This window comes from Microchirus variegatus, assembly GCF_963457635.1.
Source record: "Microchirus variegatus genome assembly, chromosome: 4".
NCBI classification, from domain to species: domain Eukaryota; kingdom Metazoa; phylum Chordata; class Actinopteri; order Pleuronectiformes; family Soleidae; genus Microchirus; species Microchirus variegatus.
In genome coordinates this window covers 29,504,959-29,531,555 of record NC_139805.1, presented here as the reverse complement: position 1 = coordinate 29,531,555, position 26,597 = coordinate 29,504,959, and the positions used below count along the sequence as shown (strand labels likewise).

General features: G+C 40.9%; 1 protein-coding gene across 1 annotated transcript; it reads right to left on the bottom strand.

Annotated features, from left to right (window-relative positions):
• Positions 1-26,042, bottom strand: LOC310926185 (sodium- and chloride-dependent neutral and basic amino acid transporter B(0+)-like; the record flags this gene model as incomplete). The annotated part of the gene is made up of 12 exons (XM_083888284.1): positions 1-70; positions 12,784-12,998; positions 13,076-13,182; positions 20,288-20,348; positions 20,480-20,647; positions 22,948-23,066; positions 23,223-23,348; positions 25,027-25,162; positions 25,258-25,398; positions 25,482-25,614; positions 25,703-25,817; positions 25,976-26,042. The coding sequence occupies 12 exons, from the start codon at positions 26,040-26,042 to the stop codon at positions 1-3; spliced, it is 1,458 nt and encodes a 485-aa protein (XP_083744410.1).
• Between the last annotated feature and the right edge of the window lie 555 nt (positions 26,043-26,597).

The following is a 26,597-nucleotide window of genomic DNA, read 5'->3' as shown; positions in this document are numbered from 1 at the left end:
TCAGAAGGCTGGAGGTTTGATCTCCACTTCCAATCTATAGTCTGCATCAGGGGTGTCGAACACAAATGACCTGGGGGCCAATGAGGGGGAAGAGAAACATTGGGATGCAGATGGACAATACAAGCTTAAAATAACAACACAATATCAAAACAAAAAAATGAAAGTAAAGGTGCTTGTGTTGATATTGAAGAGTTTACAGTGCTCAATAAAAACACATTCATGATTTAAAATAGATCTATTAACGTCAATAACAGTCACAACATAGTGCATGAAGAAAAATATTGAGTATCATTTCTGCAAGTCATTTAGTAATTGGGTTGTGTGTGCACCCAGCAAATAAAGTCTGTGGAGTCAATTAGTCGTTAAATGAGTTTGTGGGCTCCAGCTTCTCCAGTCTGAGGAGTTAATGAGTGTTAGTGTCTCTTGGTTTAACAAAATATGACGGGTGAAGAGGCCAAATAAGAAGTAAACTTATTATGTCCAAAACAAAACAATTCAACTTAAGCTTAAACATTTACAGTAAATCAACCTCATCTTCAAAGTTCATTCTATTTCGTTTGCAAATAAATGACACAGTATGATTTTACGCAGTATGAATTGAGTTTTATTGTTACTGACAGAGTGGCCTTTGTTTCACCTTGTGTGCAGTCTGGTCTTTGACTTTTCTTATTTTGTATGGTGCTATTTAACTTTAAAGGGACAACACTACATGAAGGCTACCTGGGCACAGTGGGCATGTGGATGAAGTGGGAGAACTGCAGGTCCCATATGGTTTTAATAACATGGGCCACACATAGGAAGACCACGTGGGCAAACATGAGTGGGATCACCTTGGAAACCTAGGACAAAACCTGCTTGGGACCCATGTTGTCAGCCCAAATCTAACAGTTATGGGGCCTACAATCCCTGTATGTATTACTCTAATAATTGAATTCCGCTACAGTTAGTATATAGTATGTTAAGCACATTACTTAGCAACAAACCGAGCCTGTTCGTGTTTGAGAAAAAGCAATTATGCATTAAGGAGGAATTTAAAGGCATCTGCCAAAATCCTCAATTTCAATGATACAACATAACAAGTATTATTTTAGTTTTCATGGATTGGACAATTTGTTTTGTGGGTTGCAAGATTATCACCGAAATATCTCCATTATAACTTGATATTAGGTGACATATTATGACACATGAAATCGATTGATTCCCAAAGACTGGGTCAGGACCCACAGGTGGCTCGCACAAGATTGTGTTTGGGGTCACCAAATACGTTTGCAAAATATCGATCAGCAAGAATTATTAGATAACTTTCATAAAATGTAGTTTCAATTGATTTATCAAATATATAATAATAATATAAATATATCTTGGAAATGTCTGGTTTAGCTCATAAGGTGTTGCAGAACGAGAGAGAGAGAGAGAGAGAGAGAGCGCGCACGTCTGTCCGTCCAGGGAGTGGACGCCCTCACCTGTGGTTCTGCCTAAGGTTTCTACCTTTTTTCCCTGTTATAAGGGTTTTTTCCCTGGTAGTTTTTCCTTATCCTTATCGAAGGTCTAAGGACAGAGGATGTTACCAACCCTGTGAAGTCCCGTGAGACAAACTATGTTTTGTAAACTGTGGGCTATACAAATAAAGATTGATTGATTGAAGTGAATTGACATATATGAACTCATCAGCATCTGGGCTGTTTTTCGTGTGTTTTATTGATCGGGGAACATGTATTATCTACAGAAGAGAAAAACAACTCAATACCAGGTCACACTGAGGTGAAACAAAACATATATTATTGTTTTTAGAAATTAAAATCTGGCATTTTAACAGTAAGGTACAAAGCTTTTTTTCCATTCTAAAACTTGCAATGCACTTTAACTGAGGTTGTTTTTTCCATCCTCTCATGAACATCTATCAGTCAGTTCGGATTGGATTCCCATTTTGACGTGAAAATCATATAGATCATATAGAACAGTCACATTTATGTTTCTGTTGCAGATAAGGTGAAAACTGTCTCTCTCCAATTCACTAAGCGTTTTCCAGTCTGACAGAAGCAGGGGGCAGAGGAGGATGAGGATCAGAGAAAAGCTTTTACTGTAAGATTTGCATTCATTAATGGCCGGAGAGAGAGCGAGAAAGAAAATGGAAATACTTGCTTTCATGAAATGGTCACTTCCATAAGGTTTTCGTCTGCTGTGCTGCTACGACTCTGCAACAGGGCGGGAAAGACAGAGAGGGAGGATTTAGAGAGCTGGAGAGAGGGATGACACACACACACACACAGACAGAGTGCACAGCCTTAAAGAAGATAAATAATGACAAAAATAATAAAAAACAGATGCATTAAATTAACACCTGCTACATCACCTTATTACCCTGCGATGGATGAATGTGTGTGTGTGCACGCGCACAGCCGTGTTTGCTCTGAAAATTCACCCTCTTCAACATTTTTTTCTTACCGAAATAGAAGCTCCAACTTCATGTTGCTGCGGTCTGTGTTTGCTGTCAGTCTCGCTTTGCAGGTGCCTCACGCGTAGGAAAGCTTTTTCTTCATCTGCCTCCCAATCACACGTTTGTGGACCTCTTAAGATTCCTGAAATATCACTTCTCTGGCTCTCCCTCTTTCTGGAGCTGAGGAGAACACTGGCACAGACAGACTGTCTCTCTCTCTCTCTCTCCCTCCAGCTACAGAGGAGATGAGGTGTGTTCTGCAGCAGAGCTTCTCTCTCCCTCTCATCTCTCCTCCTCTCTTTCTAGCCCCTGCCTCACTCTCTCACTCCTTCACTCCTCCAAAGCCAAAGGAAATCCACTTCCATTAGTTATTATGAGAAGTTTGGTTTTGGCTCATCTAATTCCAGTTCATTTCAGTTTTCCGACATAATATGCAGATTAGAGGCCTTCGTCAGAAACCAGGTTTAATTTCACGTGTGACAAAGTAGCAGAAGGCAAACTACCATTTTGTAATTCAGTCGCACTAATGCAATAATTACACACTGTAGCTGTTTCTCGTCTGTTTGATTTCAAACAAATGTCTCGTCCACACTGCAGACATAACATAGACAACATGAATTCTGCACCACAGGAACTTAACAAGCTTCAATAACATTTTAATGACTCTTCATTTAATGGTGCTTAAAAGATAAAGCAATAAAGCAATATGGACAGGAATCATTTTACTTTGCAAACTGATGCTCTGAAGAGGATATCTAAAGTTTTTTTTAGCTGTTAATTACTTTTCTCTGATTCCAAAAGTCTTTGTGCATATCCTATAATTTCTCTTTAATGCCACACTGACAGGTGGCGGCGCCTGGCTGTAATAAATGTATGAAATAAATGTCATTTATTGCATTACTGCAGCATGCAATGTCATCATAGCTCCATGAGAAATAACACGTTATTAATTTGGCTGAATGCATGAACTATGGAGGAGAGTTTGTCTGCATTAGGACGGAGGTGTAATAATGTGGATCAATACAGACTGCAGCAATACAGCAGAAACATCATAAATAATACACATGTGTTGTATTTGAGCCACGGTGGGATTTAAATTTGAGGTAAAAAATGCTTCACACTTCATGAAAATGGTATAAACAGGTGGAGACTGAAGTAGAGTTCTCACAGAATTGAGAGAATATTAAGGGGCAGCTATGGGTCAGTGATAGAACGTGTTCTTATGGATTTGATCCCCCAGTTCCAATCTATAGTCTACATCAGAGGTGTCAAACACAAATGAGCCGGGGGTTAATGAGTGTCAAGTCTAGTCGAGAGATAAAAGAAAACAACTGTTCAATAGCATTAGTATTAGTTTTTCCAGAGGGTCACACTGACATAAATATAGGGCCACAAATAAATGGTTGTAAAGAAATACAAATCATTCAACCCATGTTTTATATGCATGGAATTTACATTTTAAAAGTAAAAATACTGACTTTTCCTGTCACTGGACTATTTCAAAATAAACGTCTGGCTGTGTTTCACTTGCATTCATGGTTTGCAGTAACTTTGTCATGCCTGTGTCTTGTTTGTCTCCTTTTGTCTCTCTGCTTTATGTTGTGTTTGTCTTTGCTCACTCCCCTTCCCTGTTCTCTTGATGAGTCTCATCCTGTTCACCTGCGTCTGATCTGCCACACCTGATTTCTGTTCTCCACTCACCTTCCTCAATACTTAATGCTGCGTTCCAGAGCCCATCCAAACAAATTGTATGTGGGACTTATCCTACCTGAATTGTACTAGCTCCTACTTCAATGCGTTCCAGCAATTAAAGTCGAATGTTAGAAAACAGTTATGATCGCGCGTTTGGATTTATGTTTGAAGAGGCATTTTGACTGTCAGCAATTCAGTCTACTTACATAAACAAGCGAGCCGTATATGTAAAAGCGATACATATAACGTCATGAGTATACTTTTACGGTAGCCCTACATATCTTCATGCTAACGTCAAGTTGTGATAAAATTGCTGTGTCTAAAACAACATAAAAGTCAAGTTTATAGCCTATTCATGTGACTCCATGGGAGCCGCCATTATTCTCCCACGTCATTTTGGTGAAGTCGGGGTAGGTCGATCAGCCCCGACTTCGCGAGTAGGAGGTCCCACTTCGACAGGCATTCAAGTGAACTTTTTCTAGTTGGAGGTCGGATAAGTCCCATGTCCTACTGGTTTGGATGGGCTCTGGAACGCAGCATAAGTTGATCTACTCTGAGATAGGAAACACTGGCCGTTTCTCAATACCCAAGTATGCCAGTATGTACTTGCTTACTTGGAAAGTACATACTTGAGAAGTACGACTGAAGTACATACTTGCCAAGCACGGGAGTACACCAGCACGATTCTTCAATTGGAACAGCAGCGTACTTCCTTGTTCCACTGTTTGAATGGCGGGTGGCGCGAAGCACTTAAGCCTCATTACCGCCACCTACAGTGTTGATGAATGAACATATGAAATACTTTTAATAAATGCGTATATATTGTTATTTTCACATTTTAAATATTTAACTTAATGTATTAATTCATTTTTAATAAAAACATTGTTCAAACAGGTAAGACCTCGGCATAATCTTATGGGATTACCTCATTTTGATCATGAAAAAAAAAACCTGCTCCCGACCAGGTTAGTTTCAAAGAGCATGTTACCATGGTAACTGACCGAGACCTTAAGTTACCTCTCTCTGTGAAACAGGCTAGAGTAAACCTGCTTTGTGAAACAGGCCCCTGATCTATAGCAGGCTCATTCTGGGGGAATGAAAAACAACAATTTATACCATCATGTGATCGTTAAAAACGGATAAAAAATGAAGTATAATTATTTTATATCAATTTAAACAATTTCACCTAATGTTTACCCACTGAACCTTTAAATGAGGTGTTTGTGGAGAGTGAAGAGAACCTCAATGCTGAATCACCCAAAAAACAAGTGTCTACAGTATTATGTCACCATGTTTGTGCACGTCTTCACTTTTGCTGTGAATTTTCAGGTGGTTTAGTTTCATCGTCAACGTATTCCTTTTGTAATCATTGACCTTTTGTTTTGGTGATGAAAAAAAAGTTTTCTCACAAAGTTGTGGTCGTGAAGCTCGTGAAGTGTCCTGAGTGGGTTTGGTTATTAGTGTGTGTTAGTTAGTGGTTAGAAAAAGGCAGAAAATGAGGAATGAGAGAAGCCAGGACAGATATATATATATAGTGAGATGAAAGAGCACAAACAGAGAGAATTTGGAAGTGTGGACTTATTTTAGCTTATTTTAATGTGGGTATTATGTGTGTGTGTGTGTGTGTGTGTTTGTGTGTGTGTGTGTAGCAGTCTTATGGCTTTCCCCTTCATTTGCTTTATTCATTCAGGAGCCAACACACAAAAGCTCACACACCCACATGCCCTGCCGACTGAAAAGCAGCAAGGATAAGTGGTAGCTTGCTGAAAGGAAGGGAGCGAGAGGAGGTTGCCATAGCAACACCGGGGAGGTTGTTGCTTTTATTGCCGAAAGAAATTCAGCTCTATCTATCTTATACTCCTCACTTGTTTGAGTGTCCCTTCTTTCACCAGTCAGCACCTCTTTTTTTCCCCTTACCTATAGTTCATGTCCTCTTCTGGTAGCTGACGTCAACTGCCTTGGAAGATGAGAAAGTCATGTCTGGTGTTGAAATCTTCTCCTCCTGCATCACGGCTGAACATACAGCATCCTGTGTGCATGTTCTTCCAAAGTATAAATGCACAAAGCATTGTTTAAGAGTCTCAGAAATTGTAAAACACATGCTGATGTCGGTCTGACACCATGTGACACCTTGTTGGAAAACGTGTTACAAGCTGCCAGACAAATGTAGCAGTATTATAAATAATCCAGCATATGTAAGCAGTAAAGTTTAGGAGTTATGTGCCTCCTTTATCAGAAAAACCTTTTCATTCCCACACACACACACACGCACACACATTTGCCGCAAGATACATGACATGACACATAATATCATTTAGCAGGACACTGTCACACATGCCATGACAGGTTGCGTCATGTGAAAGTGCTGATGCGAAGCACAACTCTCCTTCTCCTTCCCCGTCACACCATTTAAATTCTGTTCACAGATGGACTCTTCTCTACGGCTGAATCTGGGAACGCTCAAGGACTCAAGGACGAGCCTCCCACATTACAGCTAAATGTGTAAGTGTATGTGTGCACTCAGAAACATGGCAGATAGAAAATGATTGAGAATTTGCTGCCATGGTGACAAGCCCAGCAGTGTCTAATGGCAACCAGTTGTTGGAAAGGCTGCATTTTGTGGGGAGGGTGGAAGGAGCAGAGACAGATTGTCCCTCACATTTTGATCAGTGTGTGCAGGGTGGCATACAACTGCACATGCAGGTTTGATGCAACAGCAAGGGAAAGCACAAATGGAGGCTTGTTGTGCCTCAGGTATGCACTCCTCCTGCCTCTCTGAGGAAGTTTAATGCAATCAAGAAAAATCACCTCTATGGCACAGAATAACAGCTAATCATACCACTTAATCACACCAGTTCATCTGGGAAAGATCTCAGAATAGAAATCCATATCTTGCCATTGCAGGGCTTCAGTTGTATTATTTCATTTTACACACAAGTGTAGATGGAGGCATTTCACTGGTTTGACTCCAGCTATGGAGACAACACATGGACAAGTTGAGTAATCTGGATTAATCATCTTGTCCATGTGTCACATGTCAACTGTGCGGTATGTGCATGGCAACAGGTCTGTGTTTGTCTGCTGTTTCGGTTTGCGGTTGCCATGGTGATGAAAGAGACAGAGGGAAAAAGGAGACATTGGGTTGAGGTTAAAGAAATTCAAAATAAATCATCACCGACAAATGTGTCACAGGTTCAGATCCGCTTGGAGATTTTGACAATTTATGCAAAAACAAATGACATCACTGCAGAGAGAATTATACAAATCAAATTGTCTGAGAGTTGTGTGCATCGATAGATCTGGACCTTATACAGCTTGTTACCGCTCTCTGGTGGTGTGTATCATTAATGCACCAAACACTCTCAAACTTTAAGTAATGAGATCTAAAAAAAAATAACTGTCAACAAATGGCAATATGAGGAACTATTGCAGCCTATGCATCACAGTATATAGACTTTTTTCAATGAAGTGCAATATGCTGAGCCTCCACACCATCACACCTCCTCTTTCTCAGGCTTCATGGTGAGAACCACACATGTACCACACCTTTTCTCTGTCTCACAACAACATGGCAGGTAAAACATCTAAAATTTGTACTCATGAGAAATTTTATCTGGTCTAATGTGTAATGTAGAAGGATTAATAAATGATATTGAACAATGCTGTTCACTTTAAGCTCACATAGAGTGGTCCTGTTGCACATATATGTTAGTTATGGAGGTCTACTTACATACATTAACTTGTTTTTATGGTCAAAAACCTCCGAGTTACTGTAAAAGATCCTCTTTTCTGACGGTGTTTCCCAGCCACGAGATTTGAGACTCAACTCTCTCACCCAGAAGACAGTCTCGTGATTGGCCAATACCCGGAAGTGACATATTCAGCACACCCGCTCTCAGAAGCGCAGCGCCCCCCTCTGGAACAGTGGATGCACTGCCCCTCATTATCAAAACATTGCTTTAACAATGTTTAAAAATAGCTTCTTCACGACTCCCCGCCGCAGTCCCTTTTATGACTTTGACCTGGAGTCAGACCCAGAGTTAGAAGACACTGTCGCTCGTGAAACACCTCCACAACGGACGTTATTCTTCTTCTGCGGTTCAATGTACGCAACCGGATGTGCCCGGACTAGTGCCTGGAGCAGGACGATCTGCTGTTCAGGAGAACCGGTGTTTACGTAACCGGACCGGGTTTTTTCAGAGATCTCGCTGAGCCCGAGATTACAATAAAACACAGCGTTCTCAGCAGTGGCTGAACTGTTTTGAACCTTCAGGGCTTCTTAAACAAGGTAATGATGCAGATACACACTAAAAAACAGCGTGAATTGAAACTTCCGGTCTAGGTCTGCTTTAAAACAGTAAAACAATACAGAACATGACTGAAGCAGTAGTGTAGTACACACTTGCAGACCCGGCTGCAGAAAAACATTTAAGGGGGGGCATAACATTTTTTCAGGGGGGCAAACTTTTTCAACCTATTTTTTATAGGTTTTATAGGTTTTTTATAGCCTATTTGAGTTATTTATTTGCTTCAGGGTGAACAATATGGCTTTGTGACCACTCCTACAGTGTGGAGAAATAATTTTGCTCTTACTAAAAAGGGGCAGTTCATCACAAAATCTACAAAAAAAAAATGTGTCGTGCTGTGTACATTTATCAAATAAAGCATGTATTCAAGAAGATAGCACCATACAGCAGCTTCACTACTGGAAAAAGAAGCACGGATGTCAACCTGAACACTGAAGTAAACATTCATACTGGAAGAAGTAGCTACAGCAGCTGGGGAGCACGAGGAGCAGCACAAAGCAGTGTTACCCTTCTGCCTACACGTAACCTAAAGTTTGTGAGTGAGTGAGTTTAACTCACCTGCATCATGCAGGTGAGTTAAACTCACTCAAACTAGGCTCACCTGGAACCTAGTTTTAAGGATTTTTTTTGTCAAATGGACAAAGAAACCAGACAATATTCACATTTAAGAAGCTAACAAATCACAAGGTTTGTATTAATTGTTAAAAAAAAAACCTCTCTAAAGATTAATTCATTGTTGCAGCCCTACTGGTTACCTAAATGTTTCACGAATATTACATGATAACAAAAAAATAAAAAATAAATATTTTGGGGCGCTGGGCACTATACGGCGCGTGACACGTTTCCATGGCAACTGCCCGGAAAAAGATGCGTGTGACGTCATGTTTACGTGCTCCCGATTGTTAAAATTAGTCTCTAAAGCAGGGGTCACCAACGTGGTGCCCGCGGGCACCTGGTAGCCCGCGGGCAGCCACGGGCTTCACTTCACCTCACTTGCATGTATCCGTATGATCTGTCAGTAAAATATCTTTGATATTGTTTATAAAAACTGGTAATCGTTAGGAGTAAGCACTGGAAGGAATGTGTATGCAGTTGAATGCATAATATTAATCATTTAAATGGTAAACAAACAAAAAAATTATTATATGGTAGCCCTCCATATTATTTTTTACCCTTAAGGTAGCTCTCTGACTCAAAAAGGTTGGTGACCCCTGCTCTAAAGTAACGCTAAACTTTAAAAACAGAGGCACACATAAGCAGTTACGGAGCTAACTGGTTAACAGTGCATGGACTTCGGTGCCACGGCACGAAAAACTAATTTTAACAATTGGGAGGCACGTAAACGGGCATTGCCCTGTAGCTAAAATAACGGACAATGCTGCGAGCGAAACGAAGACTTGTGGCACCCCCTGATGAATGTTTACGCCAGGTATACTCTTTACTTCAGTGCGTCGGTGAATAGCGCTGCTAGTAACTAGCGACCATAAACGTCAAGTGCTAACAGCGTACCATCTCATCGGTGACCCGCCCCCACCACCTGTGATTGGCCAGCATGTTGCTTTCGTTCGTTGGTTGGATTGGTTGAGTTGTATGATCGATAAATCAAGATAGAAATAATAGAGAGCTGGCCACTCCGATGTAAAAAACAAAACCCAAATAAAATAAACAGCTCCCAGCCATAGACTGTATATAACACCAAGGGGGGGCACGGCTGACTCTGTGGGCGGGCACGGCCCCCCAATGCCCGCCCATGCCGCCGGGACTGCACACTTGTACACAATTGTAAAACATGGCACATAAAACAGGAGAAAAAATTAAAACAATAGAACAATTAAAAAAAATATATATGTATGTATATATATATATAAAAACAATAAAACAAAAAAACAATAACAATGTTTAAACATTAGAAAACAAAACTATAAAACAATAAAAATGTTTAAACAATGAAAACAATGAAAACAATAAAACACTAAAACAAGAGCAGAGTCTCATGCTGAGTTGAACGCAGAAGATTAAAAATGGGTTTTAAGATGAGTTTTAAAAATGGACAGTGAGGGGGCCTGTCTAATATGAAGCGGGAGGGCGTTCCAAAGTTTGGGACCGGCAATGGAGAAAGCTCTTTCTCCTCTGAGCTTCCGTTTAGCCCTTGGTACCTCCAGGAGCAGCTGGTCAGCTGACCTGAGGCACCGAGCAGGAGCGTAGGGATGGAGAAGCTCAGAGAGGTAAGGCGGGGCAAGACCATTTAAAGATTTAAAAAACAAATAAAAGAGTCTTAAAATGGACTCTAAAATGCACAGGCAGCCAGTGAAGGGAGGCCAAAATGGGAGTAACGTGCTCCAGTTAAGAGGTGAGCAGCAGCGTTCTGGACCAACTGGAGATGTGAGAGGGAGGAATGGCTGACTCCAAGATACAGAGCATGACAGTAATCCATCCGAGATGTAACAAAGGCATGGATTACTGTTTCAAAGTGCTTATGTGAGAGAAAGGGCCTCACCTTTGCCAGCTGCCTGAGGTGAAAAAAGCTGGACTTTACTGTTGCCCCAATTTGCCGGTGCAATTTAAAATCAAGTTTGTGACTAAAGACTTCGCATACGGTGCCAAAGGGCCCAAATCAGCGGGGGGGGGGTCACTAGAGCCGCTTGGACCAAACACTATTACTTCAGTCTTCTTTTCATTAAATTTTAAAAAGTTCAGTGACATCCATTCTTTGATGTCCTCAAGACATAGAAGAATTTTTCTTTTTCAGTGGCACATAAATCTGACTATCGTCGGCATAAAAATGAAATGAGATGCCATGTTTTGTCAAGATGGAGCCCAGGGGAAGCAGATACAGGGAGAAGAGCAGGGGCCCTAAAATTGAGCCCTGTGGAACCCCATATGACAGCGGACCAGAGCGGGACTCAGAGCCACCGAGGCGCACACACATAGATCTTTCCTCAAGATATGATCTAAACCAATTTAGGGCGCTACCACTAATGCCCACTAGGTGCTGCAAGCGTGCCACTAAAATATTGTGGTCCACAGTATCAAATGCTGCAGTTAGGTCCAGCAGGACAAGGATCACAGAGTCTCCAGAATCAACCGTCAGGAGGATGTCATTAAACACTCTAAGTAAAGCTGACTCCGTACTGTGCCTTGTTTTAAAGCCAGACTGGAAAATTTCCAGGATATCATGCTCATCTAGGAACGACTGCAACTGAGCATGGAAAACATTTTCCAGGATCTTTGAAATAAAAAGCAGCTTGGAGATAGGTCTATAATTGGCTAGCATAACACGATCAAGGCCAGGTTTCTTAAGCAGGGGTTGTACCACAGCATGTTTAACACTTTGGGGGACAACACCAGAAGACAGCCTGCTGTTAATAATGGCCAGAACTGACTGCCCTATACAAGGAAATACCTCTTTAAAAAAGTGAGGTGGGACAGTGTCACAGCGAGAGCCTGATGGCTTCATCTGGACAACCACTTCTAAGGCAACCAGAGACACAGGCTCAACAAATCAAGCACAGCTGAGCAAAGAACACTGTCAGAGGGGTCAGATGCAGGTGTGGTGATGAGAGCCCTTGCGGTAGCAACCTTATCAATGAAGAACTGCAGGAAGCTATTGCACATTTCAGGGGATTCCTCTGTGCACACAGGCTGAGGTGAGCCAAGAACAGACTCTATGGTTTTAAATAACACACGTGGGTTGTGAGAGATGGATTGAATAATATTTGACAAGTGCTCTCTTCTGGACTCTTTGACAGTGCTCTGGTAGCAGCGACATCAGTCTTTTAGGATTTGGCGAGAAACCTGCAGCTTGTCCTTTTTCCACCTGCGTTCAGCTTTGCGGCAATCCTGTCTGGCTGCACGAGTTCTCGCATTGAACCAAAGCTAAACCTGGGGCTCAGGTTTAGCTTTGGGCTGCACAGTTTTAAATGGAGCCACAGAGTCCAGTATGGTTCGGCAGGAGGAGCGAAACCAAGAACTGAGAGCACCTCTGTGTTTGATAATAATTCAGAGGGGACACAGAGCTGGTTGAAGGCAGCAGAAAACTGACCGGCAGTGACAGAGTTAAAAATCCGACGACAGCGAGCAGGAGCGGCAGATTTAACTGTAGCACAGGAGACAGCAGCTTCGAACAGTACCGGCAAATGATCGGAAAACACATCGTCACATATTTCCAACACAGACAGACCATGACAGAGGACGAGGTCTAGTGTGTGTCCACGTTCATGAGTGGGACCAGACACACACTGCTCTAAGTTAAAAGAGTCAATAAGGCTTAAAAAGTCCTTCACCAACTGTTTATCAAGACAGCACACATGAATGTTAAAATCCCCTACAAGGAGAACGCGATCATACTTGGGCATAATTTCAGCCAGAAAATCAGAGAAGTCATTTAGGAAGTCTTTGTTGTATTTGGGCGGTCGGTAGATGATGGCACACAGCACCAGGTTGGAGCGACCCACCTCAAACACATTCGCTTCAAAGCTGGAAAAGGAGGACGAGACAGCGCGCTGCCTACAATTAAAGTCATTTTTATAAACAGTAGCCATTCCTCCTCCACGACCCGATGACTGCGAGAAGTTAAATATAGAACAACCAGCCGGTAGAAGTTCGATCTTCTACTGGCTAGTCTGAGGGCTGCACTCACCGGCACCATTCCGGAGTTGAAGAAATCCCTCAGGATAAACGTTTTGTTCACCAATGATCTGGCGTTCACCAGGCCAAACCTGGCAGGAGCCGGGGGCTTCGGTTCGGCTGATCACGGAGACGGTGGCAGCGACTTCAGGAGCCGGAGGTTCACGCCGCGCTGGGAAAGTCGCGGAGGGCAGGTGCGGGGGACCGTATCTATGTTTCTAAAAGGTATCTAAAAGGTCCTATGTTCCCCGCTTTGTATGTGACCGGGGAACATAGGACCCTTTCTCTAACCCTAACCCTTACCCCAGTCCCGGCGGCATGGGCGGGCATTGGGGGGCCGTGCCCGCCCACAGAGTCAGCCGTGCCCCCCCTGGGCTTTTTATACAGTCTATGGCTGGGAGCTGTTTATTTTATTTGGGTTTTGTTTTTTGCATCGGAGTGGCCAGCTCTCTATTATTTCTATCTTGGTTTATCGATCATACAACTCAACCAATCCAACCAACGAACGAAAGCAACATGCTGGCCAATCACAGGTGGTGGGGGCGGGTCACCGATGAGATGGTACGCTGTTAGCACTTGACGTTTATGGTCGCTAGTTACTAGCAGCGCCATTCACTTCTACTGGAAACCGAAGCACTGAAGTAAAGAGTAACACTGGCGTAAACATTCATCAGGGGGTGACACAAGTCTTCGTTTCGCTCGCAGCATTGTCCGTTATTTTAGCTACAGGGCAATGCCCGTTTTCGTGCCTCCCGATTGTTAAAATTAGTTTTTCGTGCCGTGGCACCGAAGTCCATGCACTGTTCACGTTAGCTCCGTTAGCTCCTTGTGTCGCTTAGCGCGCCTACAGTGGAACTGGAGCGGTCTGTTTATTAAATAACCAGCGTACCTGTGTAACTGCGTATGTGTGCCTCTGTTTTTAAAGTTTAGCGTTACTTTAGAGACTCATTTTAACAATCGGGAGCACTTAAACATGACGTCACACGCATCTTTTTCCGGTCAGTTGCCATGGAAACGTGTCATGCGCCGTATAGTGCCCAGCGCCCCAAAATATTTTTTTAGATTTTTTTGTTATCATGTAATATTCGTGAAACATTTAGGTAACCAGTAGGGCTGCAACAATGAATTAATCTTTAGAGAGTTGTTGTTTTTTTTTTAACAATTAATACAAACTTTGTGATATGTTAGCTTCTTAAATGTGAATATTGTCTGGTTTCTTTGCTCCATTTGACAAAGAAAATCCTTAAAACTAGGTTCCAGGTGAGCCTAGTTTGAGTGAGTGTAACTCGCCTGCATGATGCAGGTGAGTTACACTCACTCACTCACAAACTTTAGGTTACGTGTAGGCAGAAGGGTAACACTGCTTTGTGCTGCTCCTTGTGCTCCCTAGCTGCTGTAGCTACTTCTTCCAGTATGAATGTTTACTTCAGTGTTCAGGTTGACATCCGTGCTTCTTTTTCCAGTAATGAAGCTGCTGTATGGTGCTATCTTCTTGAATACATGCTTTATTTGATAAATGTACACAGCACGACACACTTTTTTTTGTAGATTTTGTGATGAAATGCCCCTTTTTAGTAAGAGCAAAATTATTTCTCCACACTGTAGGAGTGGTCACAGAGCCATATTGTTCACCCTGAAGCAAATAAATAAATAAAATAGGCTATAAAAAACCTATAAAACCTATAAAAAATAGGTTGAAAAAGTTTGCCCCCCTGAAAAATTTTTATGCCCCCCCTTAAATGTTTTTCTGCAGCCGGGTCTGCCTTACCCTACCCTTTTTTTCAAAAAAAGGGTCACATGTTCCCCTGTTACATACAAAGTGGGGAACATAGGACCTTTTTTGGGAAAACGGGGAACATAGGACCCAGGGAACATAGGTACGACCCCAGGTGCGGCGGTGCCGGAGTCCCTCAAACGAGCCGATGACTAAGGCAGGCGTCGATGGGATCCAGGAAACGTCAAGGCACGGTGAAGGGATGAGTTAGTCCATGTCCTGTCCGGGAGATGGACGACGATTGAGCCAGCCAGACTTTTAGCTTCACCGGCGGGAACGCTTCCGCCGAGGAGGTGAAGCAGAGGCCCGGCACAGGTAAATCGGGATCCCCGCTATTAGCGGAGGCACGGTTTTCCTGCCCATTATCCTTGAATGCACATAATTCTCCGACATTTCGTCAAAGACTCAAAAGAGCCTGAGACTCGATCTGATTAGTGCCAAGGGCTATAAACAACAGAAACTAGGGATGCACCGATTAATCGGCCAGTGATCGGAATCAGCCGATTTTCACGTGATCGGCCGAAATCGGTGACCGGCCGATCAGTCAGAATATTCCGATTTTAATAAGCCGATCAAATGCACCCGCATCGCGCAGCATCAGCAACACACGTGTATGATCAGCATTTGTTTGTTTGTCATTTAAACCAGTGTGAGCAGAGAGCGCGAGGCATTGTTGGCACGGGGCGGGAGAGAGAGAGAGAGAGACACACACACAGAGAGAGAGAGCGCGAGCGAGAGAGTGAGGTCATTTATTTATTTGTGTGTAGGTTTCTATGTTGTGAAATATGTTTAAACTTAAATAAACTACACATACAGCTAGTGATTCGATTTTGTATTTTTAGTTGGATATTGGATGTGAACTGAATGTATGTCAAAATGTTCTATTAAAGAGAAAAGATGCAAAAATAAATATCTTTCTGTATGCTGTAAAGTGGTTTAAAAAATTTAAATCGGAATCGGCTAAAATCGGTATCGGCAGGTCAAACTTCTTGAAAAATCGGAAATCGGAATCGGCCCCAAAAATGGCAATCGGTGCATCCCTAACAGAAACATCAACCATAGTAGGAGCAAGAGGCGGCCAGCAAAACACAACGGCGCCATCTTGGAACGATTCTACCTCACAAACACAAATGCAAATCAAAAAACACACACACAAATAAAAAAACACAAATTTAAATCACAAAACACGAAAAAAATTTTACTCAAAACGGTGTGATTTGCGTTTTTGATTTGCGTTTGTGTTTTGTGATTTGCACCTAAGGGCCACCGTACTAATGAATTTGAATTCTTGGTTTTCCTTTCCCGTAGGAGAACCATACATTCACATCCACTTTTTGTCTTTACTTGCTTGAGTGGTTCTCGCCATAATCTGGATTTAGGACATTAGATATAGGCAGGAAGTGTGTACCAACCGACCACCTCTGTATAACACAGCTTATGGTTTTAAATTTTTAATTAACCCTTTGTGCTCACCTGGCACAGGTCTATGCCACAGGTGCACCTATGGTCATTTGCCGTGGGTTACATTACACTGCATGTTATTTAGCAGACACTTTTATCCAACTTACCATTGAGTACAACCAGCCAGGGGTGGAGTTAAACTTGTGACCATGATGTCTCTGCACATGGAGTACCAGTCTTAACCACTGAGCTACTCCACTCCTCTTTTCTTTTTGTTTATAAAAAGTGAACTTTTAACTGTGATGTATATACACATTTCACAAATTAAATCCCGATTTCAAACATTTTGAGTCCTTTTTGCTCAGGTGTGTTTATATAGTTGGTGAAAATTAAAGACATTTTTCATCAGATTGTGCTGAATAAAAAGGATATAAGACTCTATATTGAGCATTCTCATAGCCTCTGTACTGTATGTTTAAAGATAGTAATGGAAACAAGCAGCCAAAATGCTCTGTGTTCTAAGGGTTAAAGGGATAGTTCGGAATTTTGAACATAAGACCTATTTTCCAACTCAGCCGGTGTGATGGAGACGTCTGGAGAGGTTTTCAAGAAATTTCATTCAGTTCTTCTAGTTGCCGAGTTTGCTGATGCTATGGCTAGCGCAAGTCAATGATACAATTTAGCATGGCATTAGAAACACTCATACCGACTCCACAGTGCACCCGAGGCAAATCGATTGTAACGGCAGACTATCGATGTACATATCTGTGTTGATAGAATATTGTTTGAAACAAAACTAACGTCGCATCGCATGGATTTTTGAGGGACTACTTTCTCAGCACTATACTTCTGGCAGCGGAATCAGTCCGCCGCTGCCGGAAGTATGATGCACTGCTGCTGCTGCGGAGACATAAATCTTTCAAATTGCAAGGTTGGTTTTATTTCAAACATTCTATCGGGATGTACTGTGGATTCGGTATGAGTGTTTTTAATGCCATGCTAACTTGTATCATTGACTTTTTGCTAGCCATAGCATCAGCGAACTCGGCAACTAGAAGAACTGAATTAAATTTCTTGAAAACGTCTCCAGACGTCTCCATCACACCGGCTGAGTTGGAAAATAGGTCTTATGTTCAAAATTCCGAACTATCACTTTAAGAAGGCAAAGAAGTGTGCAAAGTTGCCATCAAAGCAACAATGTGGCTACTCTGAAGACTCAAATTTAAAACAGCTTCTGTTTTTTTTAACTACATAATCCCATTCCAGATTTGATGTCTTCAGTATAAATTTACTTTGTCGAGAGTCATTAAAAACAAACAAAAACCACCATTCAATGAAAAGATGTGTCCAATAATGTGAACAGCTTCGACCACACAAACCAAATCCTCAAACCATTATGAAAGAGGCAGTGGAAGAGTGATGGCACTTGTGTTACATGTTTACATCCTAGCCACCATAGTTCCCTGACAGGCTTGGGAAAGGGACAGGTTATTGAAGGAGTCTATATACTGTATATATATATATATATACACATGTGCACTGTGTATATACGTGCAGAACTTTGTGCTCTTCATGCACTTTCTAGTTTTTCTAGTTCATATTATGAGTTTAGTATAATCTGAATCTAAATCAAGATGCAAAATTAGTCTGTGAGATAAGAGGACAAATAATACACAGTCGACTCACTGTATCCTGTGTGCATGAAATTAAATACAGTACATTTCAATAAAAGGGAAACAAATCAAAGGAAATTTAATGTAATTACCAGCTGTAGAAGAAAAGCACTGTCCTGTCTTGTCACTTCACTTCACTTTACCTGCTCCTGACAAATTATGCTTCCTAAAATGTGAGGCCACAGAGACGGAGACATCCTTCAACTAAAGTTTAGTCAGTTTAGTTTTGGGTCTGAGTGAATGTTTCAGCCTTCAGCTGTTTGACTTTCACCTGAAGAGACAGAAAACCTTAACTCAAAGTCATTTGCATTACCATAATTACATTAAGGTTTGTGCGATCGGAAAAATTCCAACTGTTTTTGAAAGCTGAGAAATTGCGAGTCAAATCCTGAGAATCAGCGAGTTGGAAAAACTGTCTGTACATAGTTTCCATTTTTCGGCCTGTTTTTGGACATAGAGACAAAAACTCAAACAAATGTTACTTAACTATATTTTATATTGTTCAAATTTTAAATTTAACACGCAAAATCTGGTGTTTGTGTTCAACTACAGAGGTTTTTCTAAATATAACCTTTTGCTTTTCTTTATTTTAAATTGTTAGTACACTATTTTAACATGCTGTAAATGGCAAACAACTGCCAGATATAGTGCAATAGCACTTTCTGGTCCTTTTATTTTTAAAATAAGCATTTTGAGGCTTAGGTGTTAAAGGGAGTTAGTGTGACATTAGAAAATTGAGTGACAAATGGATGACACATATCATTCATCATGATATAAAGATATTCATCATGATATTTCACAGATTGTATATGCTATACTTCTAAATAATAATTAAAAAATCAATTATGTTTTTTCTATTACAGTTTTTCTCGAAAGCATGCCTCATGCTCTCAGAACTCTACACACTAATCCAAAAACACACACACAATGGGCAAAACCCCTCAATTCTCCTGCAAAATGAAACTTTACATTCAAAACAATGTTATTTTTTCTCAAAATTGTATTTTGTTTTCAAATGACACACAAACCATCATATGAATAAACATTTATAAGAACCAGTTGAACACTGATGTGATCAATGTAAAACACTATGATGAATGGAAAACACTTCTTCTCCATTGATCATAATGACTTAGGCCTTTTTTAGTGTTTAGTGTTACACTTACTACAGACAGTACATACATAAGTGTGTAAAATATTTTAGAATATTGTTTTTATAGGCCCTGTGATGGACTGGTGAACTGTCCAGGGTGTGACTCCGCCGATCACTCTATGTCACCCTGCGACCCTCCGGTGGAGGATGAAGCGCTAGATAATGAATGGATTGTTTTTATACTCAAAACACAAAAATACACAGTAACAAATACATTTTATTCCTATTTATTTCCCACAAAAACAATGTTCACAGTGTACATCCCAACCAACACAAAGTTGCACATACAGTGGTCTACATACAAAACAGAACCCTTTTATGCTCACGCACTGATTGCAAATTGTAAAACTGTGTGACAGGTGTTTTCCCATGTGATGAGTCAGTAGGAAAATGAACTTAAGAATTTTGAATGACAGTGTGTTCCTTGTGAAAACAAGAGATTTTCTTCATGAAAATTGTGCCAAATGCAGAGAATTGTGTGTAGTGTTTTGAAAAAAAGTGTGTTTTACAACTGCGATTTGAGTGTAAAGCAGGAATTGTGCTTGTAGTTTAGCAGAGTTGGTTCAGGGGGTTGGTGCATGAGTTACATGTTGTAATTGTGTCTCAAGTACCAGTATTTGTGTGTAAACAATTGAGAAAAACATCTGTACAGAAAACTGTAATTAAAACACCAAACATGCTTTTATATGATTTAATATTGAATGTAAGGCAGAATATTAGTGCCATGCATGAAGACATTTTTTTTTTGCCATAACTTTTGAAACTAAAGTTGGAGTGTCAGACAGATTTGCTCTGCACATGGGGCGTCTTGAAGTCCAGTGCCTTTTATTTGACTCACAGGAGAGTGAGGCATCAGGATGAGTATATCATGTATTACAGTTTTTCTCAATTGTTAACACACATTTTCTGAAAGCATGCCTCATGCTCTCACAGCTCTACACACAAATCCAAAAAACACACACAATGGGCAAAACAGAGAATTGTGTGTAGTGTTTTGAAAAAAGTGTTTTTTACAACTGCAATTTGAGTGTAAAGCAGGAATTGTGCTTGTCGTTTAGCAGAGTTGGTTCAGGGGGTTGGTGCATGAGTTACCTGATGTGGTCATTGTGTCTCAAGTACCAGTATTTGTGTGTAAACAATTGAGAAAAACTGTAATACAGTACAGGTCAGTGTAGTGAACTGGAGGTTACATTTACTTATTAGTCATTGGTGAGTAGCGTTCACCTCTGTGGATGTCCAGGAAAGGATGCCAATCCTCAGATGGGGAACACACTGACTTCAATCGCTGTGGAAAGTGAGATACAATCAGAAATGAGCTTATAGACCAGTTTCTCCAAGCTTCTCCCAGGATTAGAGGTGGGAGACAACGGACTAAATGGCTATTGTCATGCATTTGTTGTGGGACAACAAACATACCTCCAAGAGACTCCCCTCTGCTTTTATCAGCATATACACCATGCCAACAGGGATCCAGAGAAGGATGGTGGCAGAAATGCACCAACCCAGAGTCAAACCCCAGTCTGGGTACGGGACTCCTCCATAGGAGGGGGGAACAAAGGACACAAGAGACCATATCAAGATCACCTAGACAACAGAATAAATGGTGAACATTACAGGGTAAGTGGTGGTACACAACACTGTCAGTGGCATAAATAGTAAAAAAAAAAAAAAAAAGTGATAAAGAGGTAACAAGAGTCAACTATTGGTGTACTATGAAGTTTAAGATTATGTTTAAAACACCTGTACTAGATTATGTGTAATAACAACAAATAGTTCTTAGTTCTGCGGTAACATCGCATCAAAACAATCAGTTGTAAGTATCATTTAATTTCTGCCAATTCTGACTGATACAAATTATGATTACGAATATATAATGAAACTATACAAATGTTTTTTCTGATTTCATCAAACTTTGATGTACATGCAAAGCTTTTTTTTTTTTTTTAATAAAGAATAAATAAATAAAATACACAAAAACCAAGATATAAAAAGGGACAATCATTAGTTGAAATAGAGAGAAGAGGGGTTTGATCATAAGCTTTGCCAGTCTATATGATGATGTGTTCCTGGGACTGATTGGCAAGACTGCATGCAAAAGAGTTTCTGTCCTGAGCACAAGCTAACACCTGACCCTTTTTATTGACATAATATTTTGGCTTTCTCTGCTCTCTACAGTGGATGAATACATCACAGAGGCGACGTCAAAAGCCTCATTCCCCAATATTGGAAATCTGGCACCTCCTCTACATTGTATCAGTGGCCGAGGCCAGAAAGGGTAATGCTATTGCTAATAAAGAAAACATCTTCCTAAAAAGTCTGGAAACCACTTCTTGACAAATGGTCAGCAGCCCACTAATAATTAGCAGGTGAACCCACAGTGCTTGGCATTTACATGTATGTACTTATAGTTGCCAAGGTTATATTTATTTTTTAACTTTTCATTTTTGTGTGTTTGTTTCATTCCTTTTTAGTTTTTGCCCTATGTTGGTTCTCTGTTGAAGAATCAAAATGTCCTTAAACAAATCCTTTTCATGTCAAAAGTTTCATGTCAAAGTTTTACATAATCATCATTGCTTAATTTCACTGGTGTGAAGCGTACGAAAATATGCTGATCGAGCCATACCAGACAGAGAGCGGGGCTGATGAATAACCAATTTGCTCTCCACCACCACCAGAAGCAGGCGTTCCTCTTCCCAATCATCATCTCAATGTCTTTAATCAAAGGGTTCAGCCCTGTAATGCATGGGACAAAAAGTGCATGTGCAAAGCTTACAATAGGACAACAGAGCGCTCTGTCAACTGCCAGCCACATTTAAAAAAAAAGAAAAGAAGAAAATACAATGCTATTTGTCTCATAGTGTTCACAAAATAAATGAACTGTTGTTATGATTCTCAGCATGTACGTGTCACAGCGAGATGTGTGTGTGTGTTAATGACTGATGAGATTCTACATTGTGCACTGAACTCTCATAAAGAGATCAGAACCAACAATGAGTTATTATTCAAGTTTAGCAATTCAAATTCAAATATAAATTATTTAAATTCAGTTTCAGGTGGCACACATTTCAGCCCATAGTTGTCGTCCTCCTAACTGTACCACACTAGTATGAAATAACTCACTCTCAGAAGTAGGTTTTGCCTTACATGTCAATTCATATGCATGATCAATAGAATCTGGAGTCAGGTGTGCATATCTGAACACTAGGATCATTTCAAATATTTAAAGGTGCCATATGTAAGAATGTGGCCAAAAACGGTTACTACATTCAAATTCAAAATACCGAGGTCATTTAGGTTTCGTTTTCTGACGTAACTGGCAACCCGTGGTTGCTCGGCAGCTGAGACTCTACTGACTGCAATGATTGGTAGACGGCGGTAGGTGGCGCCACATGCCAAAACATGATTTCAAAACATAAACATGATTTGTAGTCTGCTAAGAAAATGTTTTATTGCAAATATTTTGTCTGTACTGTTGTTGTTGGTGAGTTCAGTTTGTTATATGAACATTATTCCTGAGTCTCTGTGACATATTAGGAGGATTTTATGGCCAGTTGCTTTAGATTTGTTACATAATGCACCTTTAAATTATCTTAAACAATAGATGTCAAATAACTTGACTTGAGACAACATGGAGTAGAAACATGCCATTATATTCACCGTATATGTAGCAGAATCCAATGAGCTCAAAGATAGTCAAAAATATGATCACCCACGTGGAAGAAAACTGGTCAATGAGAACCACCCAGTATATTCCTGCCTACATTACACACACACACACACACACACACACACACACACACACACACACACACACACACACACACAGTGGGTGAGCAGGTAAATAATATCAGACAACAGTCGTGTAGTCACTTCTAGAACGTTACCCTTGTCACACATGGCAGACCCAAGAGGAAGATGACGGCACACGTGCATATTGACACGTAGCCATGCCTGTGACTCAGCGTATTAGGGAAGGCATCACACAAGCAGGTGATGATCACCTCTAATAGTAAGAGAAGAAAAATGAATGTGCTGTAACAGTAAACAATCAATTGTTTCTTAGAGATAGTATAGGTTATTATAGTATAGTAGTATAGGTCAGGTTTAAATCTCAGTCGTAATAGCAGATAAGGTGGTAGCTGATTGAAGACAGACTCACCCATTGGTGCGAACATAGAATCCAGGCCAATTATGAAAAGCATTAAAAAGAACATGACGGACCACAGAGGTGAAAGGGGAAAAGTCGCCAAAGCATCTGGATATGCAATAAAGGCCACGCCAAACCCTGCACGGAGACAAACAAAGCATCAGAGAACATGCAACACACATTTTTTTAAGTGATATTTATTATATTGTATACGTTTTGTAATGGGTATCCAACCTTCACTCACTATGTCTTCAACAGGCTTTCCATAGATGAGAGACATGTGACCCATAATTGAAAAAATGGCAAAGCCTGCAAACACACTAGTTCCTAGGAAAATTGGAAAACAGTTCAAATATTATATTATAGTTTATAATATATTTTAGTTTAGTTGAGTTTAAATACAACATATTTTTTTAAGTATTGGGTCAGATGATACAGAATCTAATTTCTGCCATATCAGCAAAATAAAATTGTTAGGGCAGCAATTCCCACGGCCCACACAGTTTAAAGCGGACCTAGACCGGAAGTTCCAATTATCTCTGTTTTTTAGTGTGTATCTGCGTCATTACCTTGTTTATGAAGCCTTTTCAAAACAAACGGTTCAGCCACTGCTGAGAACGCTGTGTTTTATTATAATCTCGGGCTCAGCGAGATCTCTGAAAATCCTGTTATAGTTACTTAAACAGCGGTTCTCCGGAACAGCCGATCATCCTGCTCCGGGCACTAGTCCGGGCACATCCGGTTGTGTACATTAAACCGCAGAAGAAGAATAATGTCCGTCCTCTGGGTCTGACTCCGGGTCAAAGTCATAAAAGGGAAGTTGTGACGAAGCTATTTTTAAACACTGTTAAAACAATGTTTTGATAATGAGTAGCAGTGCATCCACCGTTCCAGAGGGGGGAGCTGCGCTTCTGAGAGCGGGTGTGCCGAATGTCACTTCCGGGGTACTGGCCAATCACAACACAGTCTGTCTTCTCAGGCGAGATTTATGTCTGAAATAGCGCGGCTCGTTTCCAGCAACTAGGAGGTTTTTGAACATAAAAACAAGTTAATATATGTAAGTAGACCTCCATAACTAACATATATATGCAACAGGACCACTCTGTGACCTTTTAAGGTGAAGTAAGTAGTTTATAGTGACATCTAGAGGAGAGGCTGAAATTTACAACAACGAACTGCTCCTCTGCTCACCCCCTCCCTTCCCTGAGCGATACGGTATTCTCAGCCGGTCAAATGGTGTCCTTTGTCGTCTTTCTCCGTGTCAGCAGATAAGGTTCTAGTATTTATTCAGACAACGAGAGGGAGGGGGAGAGGACGAGGATGAGGGACAGCTCTTCGTGGCCGCGGTAGAGCTGTCAGAAGCCGGCGAGGGAGAGGGCGAGCTACCGCGGCCGTAGCAGACGAAGCGGAGAGAGCGGTGGCGGGGCTTCCGCTACAAATAAAGCGATGCTTGTTTTGTTCTCTCGCTTTTGTCCATACAGGCTCCGGTAGAAACATGGCGCCTCGCTGCTATTTTACATGACTTTTTGAAACACTCAGAAATGAAACAAAAACTATTATACAGCGACTAGACAATGCAGGAGCACATAATATGTATAAAAAAGTGGATTTTGGGTTATATAAACCCTTAAATACTACACAGTGTCCCTTTAAGTAATATATGTATATCATTCTGGCAAATTATTAAACTATTGCCTTATAATGTGATACATTTATTGTTTTAAAATGAATATGTATTGCATTGTTAATGTCAACACTGTTATACTAAATCAAGTACGTATACCTCTGATTTTAAATTAAACTTGTCTTTTCCTACCATGGTTAAGAAGGCATATGATAACTGAGTCCATGAACATGTTGTTGTTGAATTTGCTATAGGAAGCAAGAGTCGTAACTCCACCCCAAGAAATGGCCAAGGAATATAGAGTCTGAGATGTTGCGTCTGACCACACCTAAGACACAACAACATTTAAACCACAATCATTTTTGGAGCATATGTATGACTTTGCTGTTTTACTGTTGTACATTGTGGTTCTCATGTTCTTACCTGTGCTTCAGTCAGTTTAGTGAAATTAGACTTTGAACCTATGTAGAAATCTAGCCCATCTCTGGCGCCCTCTAGTGTCACACCTCTGACCACCAGAATGAGAATGATCACATAAGGTAATGTGGCGGTGAAATACACAACCTGCCCGAGAATAAGGGTTGAATGTTACATGGGAGATGTCTGAAGCATAATTTTTGCGTTACGACAGCGTAGCAATAACTCACTTTTCCTGACGACTTGATGCCTCTGAAGAGCACTGCAGCGACAAGCAGGGAGGTCAGCAGCAGACACAGAGCCAGGTGCCACACTACAGGTCCTGTTTCATCTAGACCACTAGATCGCTGTAGAGCTACACGGCTGAAGGAGGGGGGAGAAAAATCATTGTACTGACATCAAAACATAAGAAGGGGGTGTATTTGTGCATGTTTAAGAGTGAAATTCTTACTCCCAGTACTGTTCACTTGGACTCGCCCCTGAAACTGTGACTTTGTCCGATGAAGGGCATGTGATGTTTGCCTGTGTCCAGTTGGTCATTAAAACTCCACTGACATTACAAGCCTCTAAATAAGAAAACAGAACCCGGGAATAGCACGACTAAAATGAATGCAGTTTATAGTGTGCAATTTGTATCAATAACAGTCAAGCACCGGGTACTCTGAAGTTGTGGGAGTGGCGATTTCCCATTATACAGTTCGAGCACTACTCGGCTCTGCTCTACTCGGTTTGGTATCAGGCGCGTCGTTTTCCATGACTTTATCACTCTTCCTCAACGTGGACAGGGTCATAGCATAGACTTTGTTCTATAAGCGGCACAAACACAACGCAGTTGTTTTTTCAGTGTAGAGGAATCATTACTCAGTCAGTGAATTCAAAATATTCGTTCATTACTTCCTGCGTGACCAGAGCACAGTGTCTGACACTTGAAAAAAACTGAATAAGTTTTGATTCAGCTCATGATTGTCAGCTCTCAGCAGTGCTGTCGCTAAAAACACCAGACTTCTCTGTTAAATATTTAGATTTTAGACATTTCCTTGCTAAATATTGCAGATTAAATTCTGTTGACGTCACATTTGATTATAGGAGCCGTGCTAGAACTGTATCATAGAAAAGTGCCAAAATTCATCTTAGAACCCCATAAATGCTTGGGCTGGTGCTGGAACCATTGTATTGTGGCCACATGGTGTTTGATACTGATTTGAGCTTACAAAACAAAACACACTTTCTGACCATGAATATATTGGGAGATTCTTGTACATCAAACAAAACAGCATCCACCAACAGCAGATTTGACTGACAAACTCTGTCCAAGAATAGGAGAAAGGTACAGTACCTAATGGTGT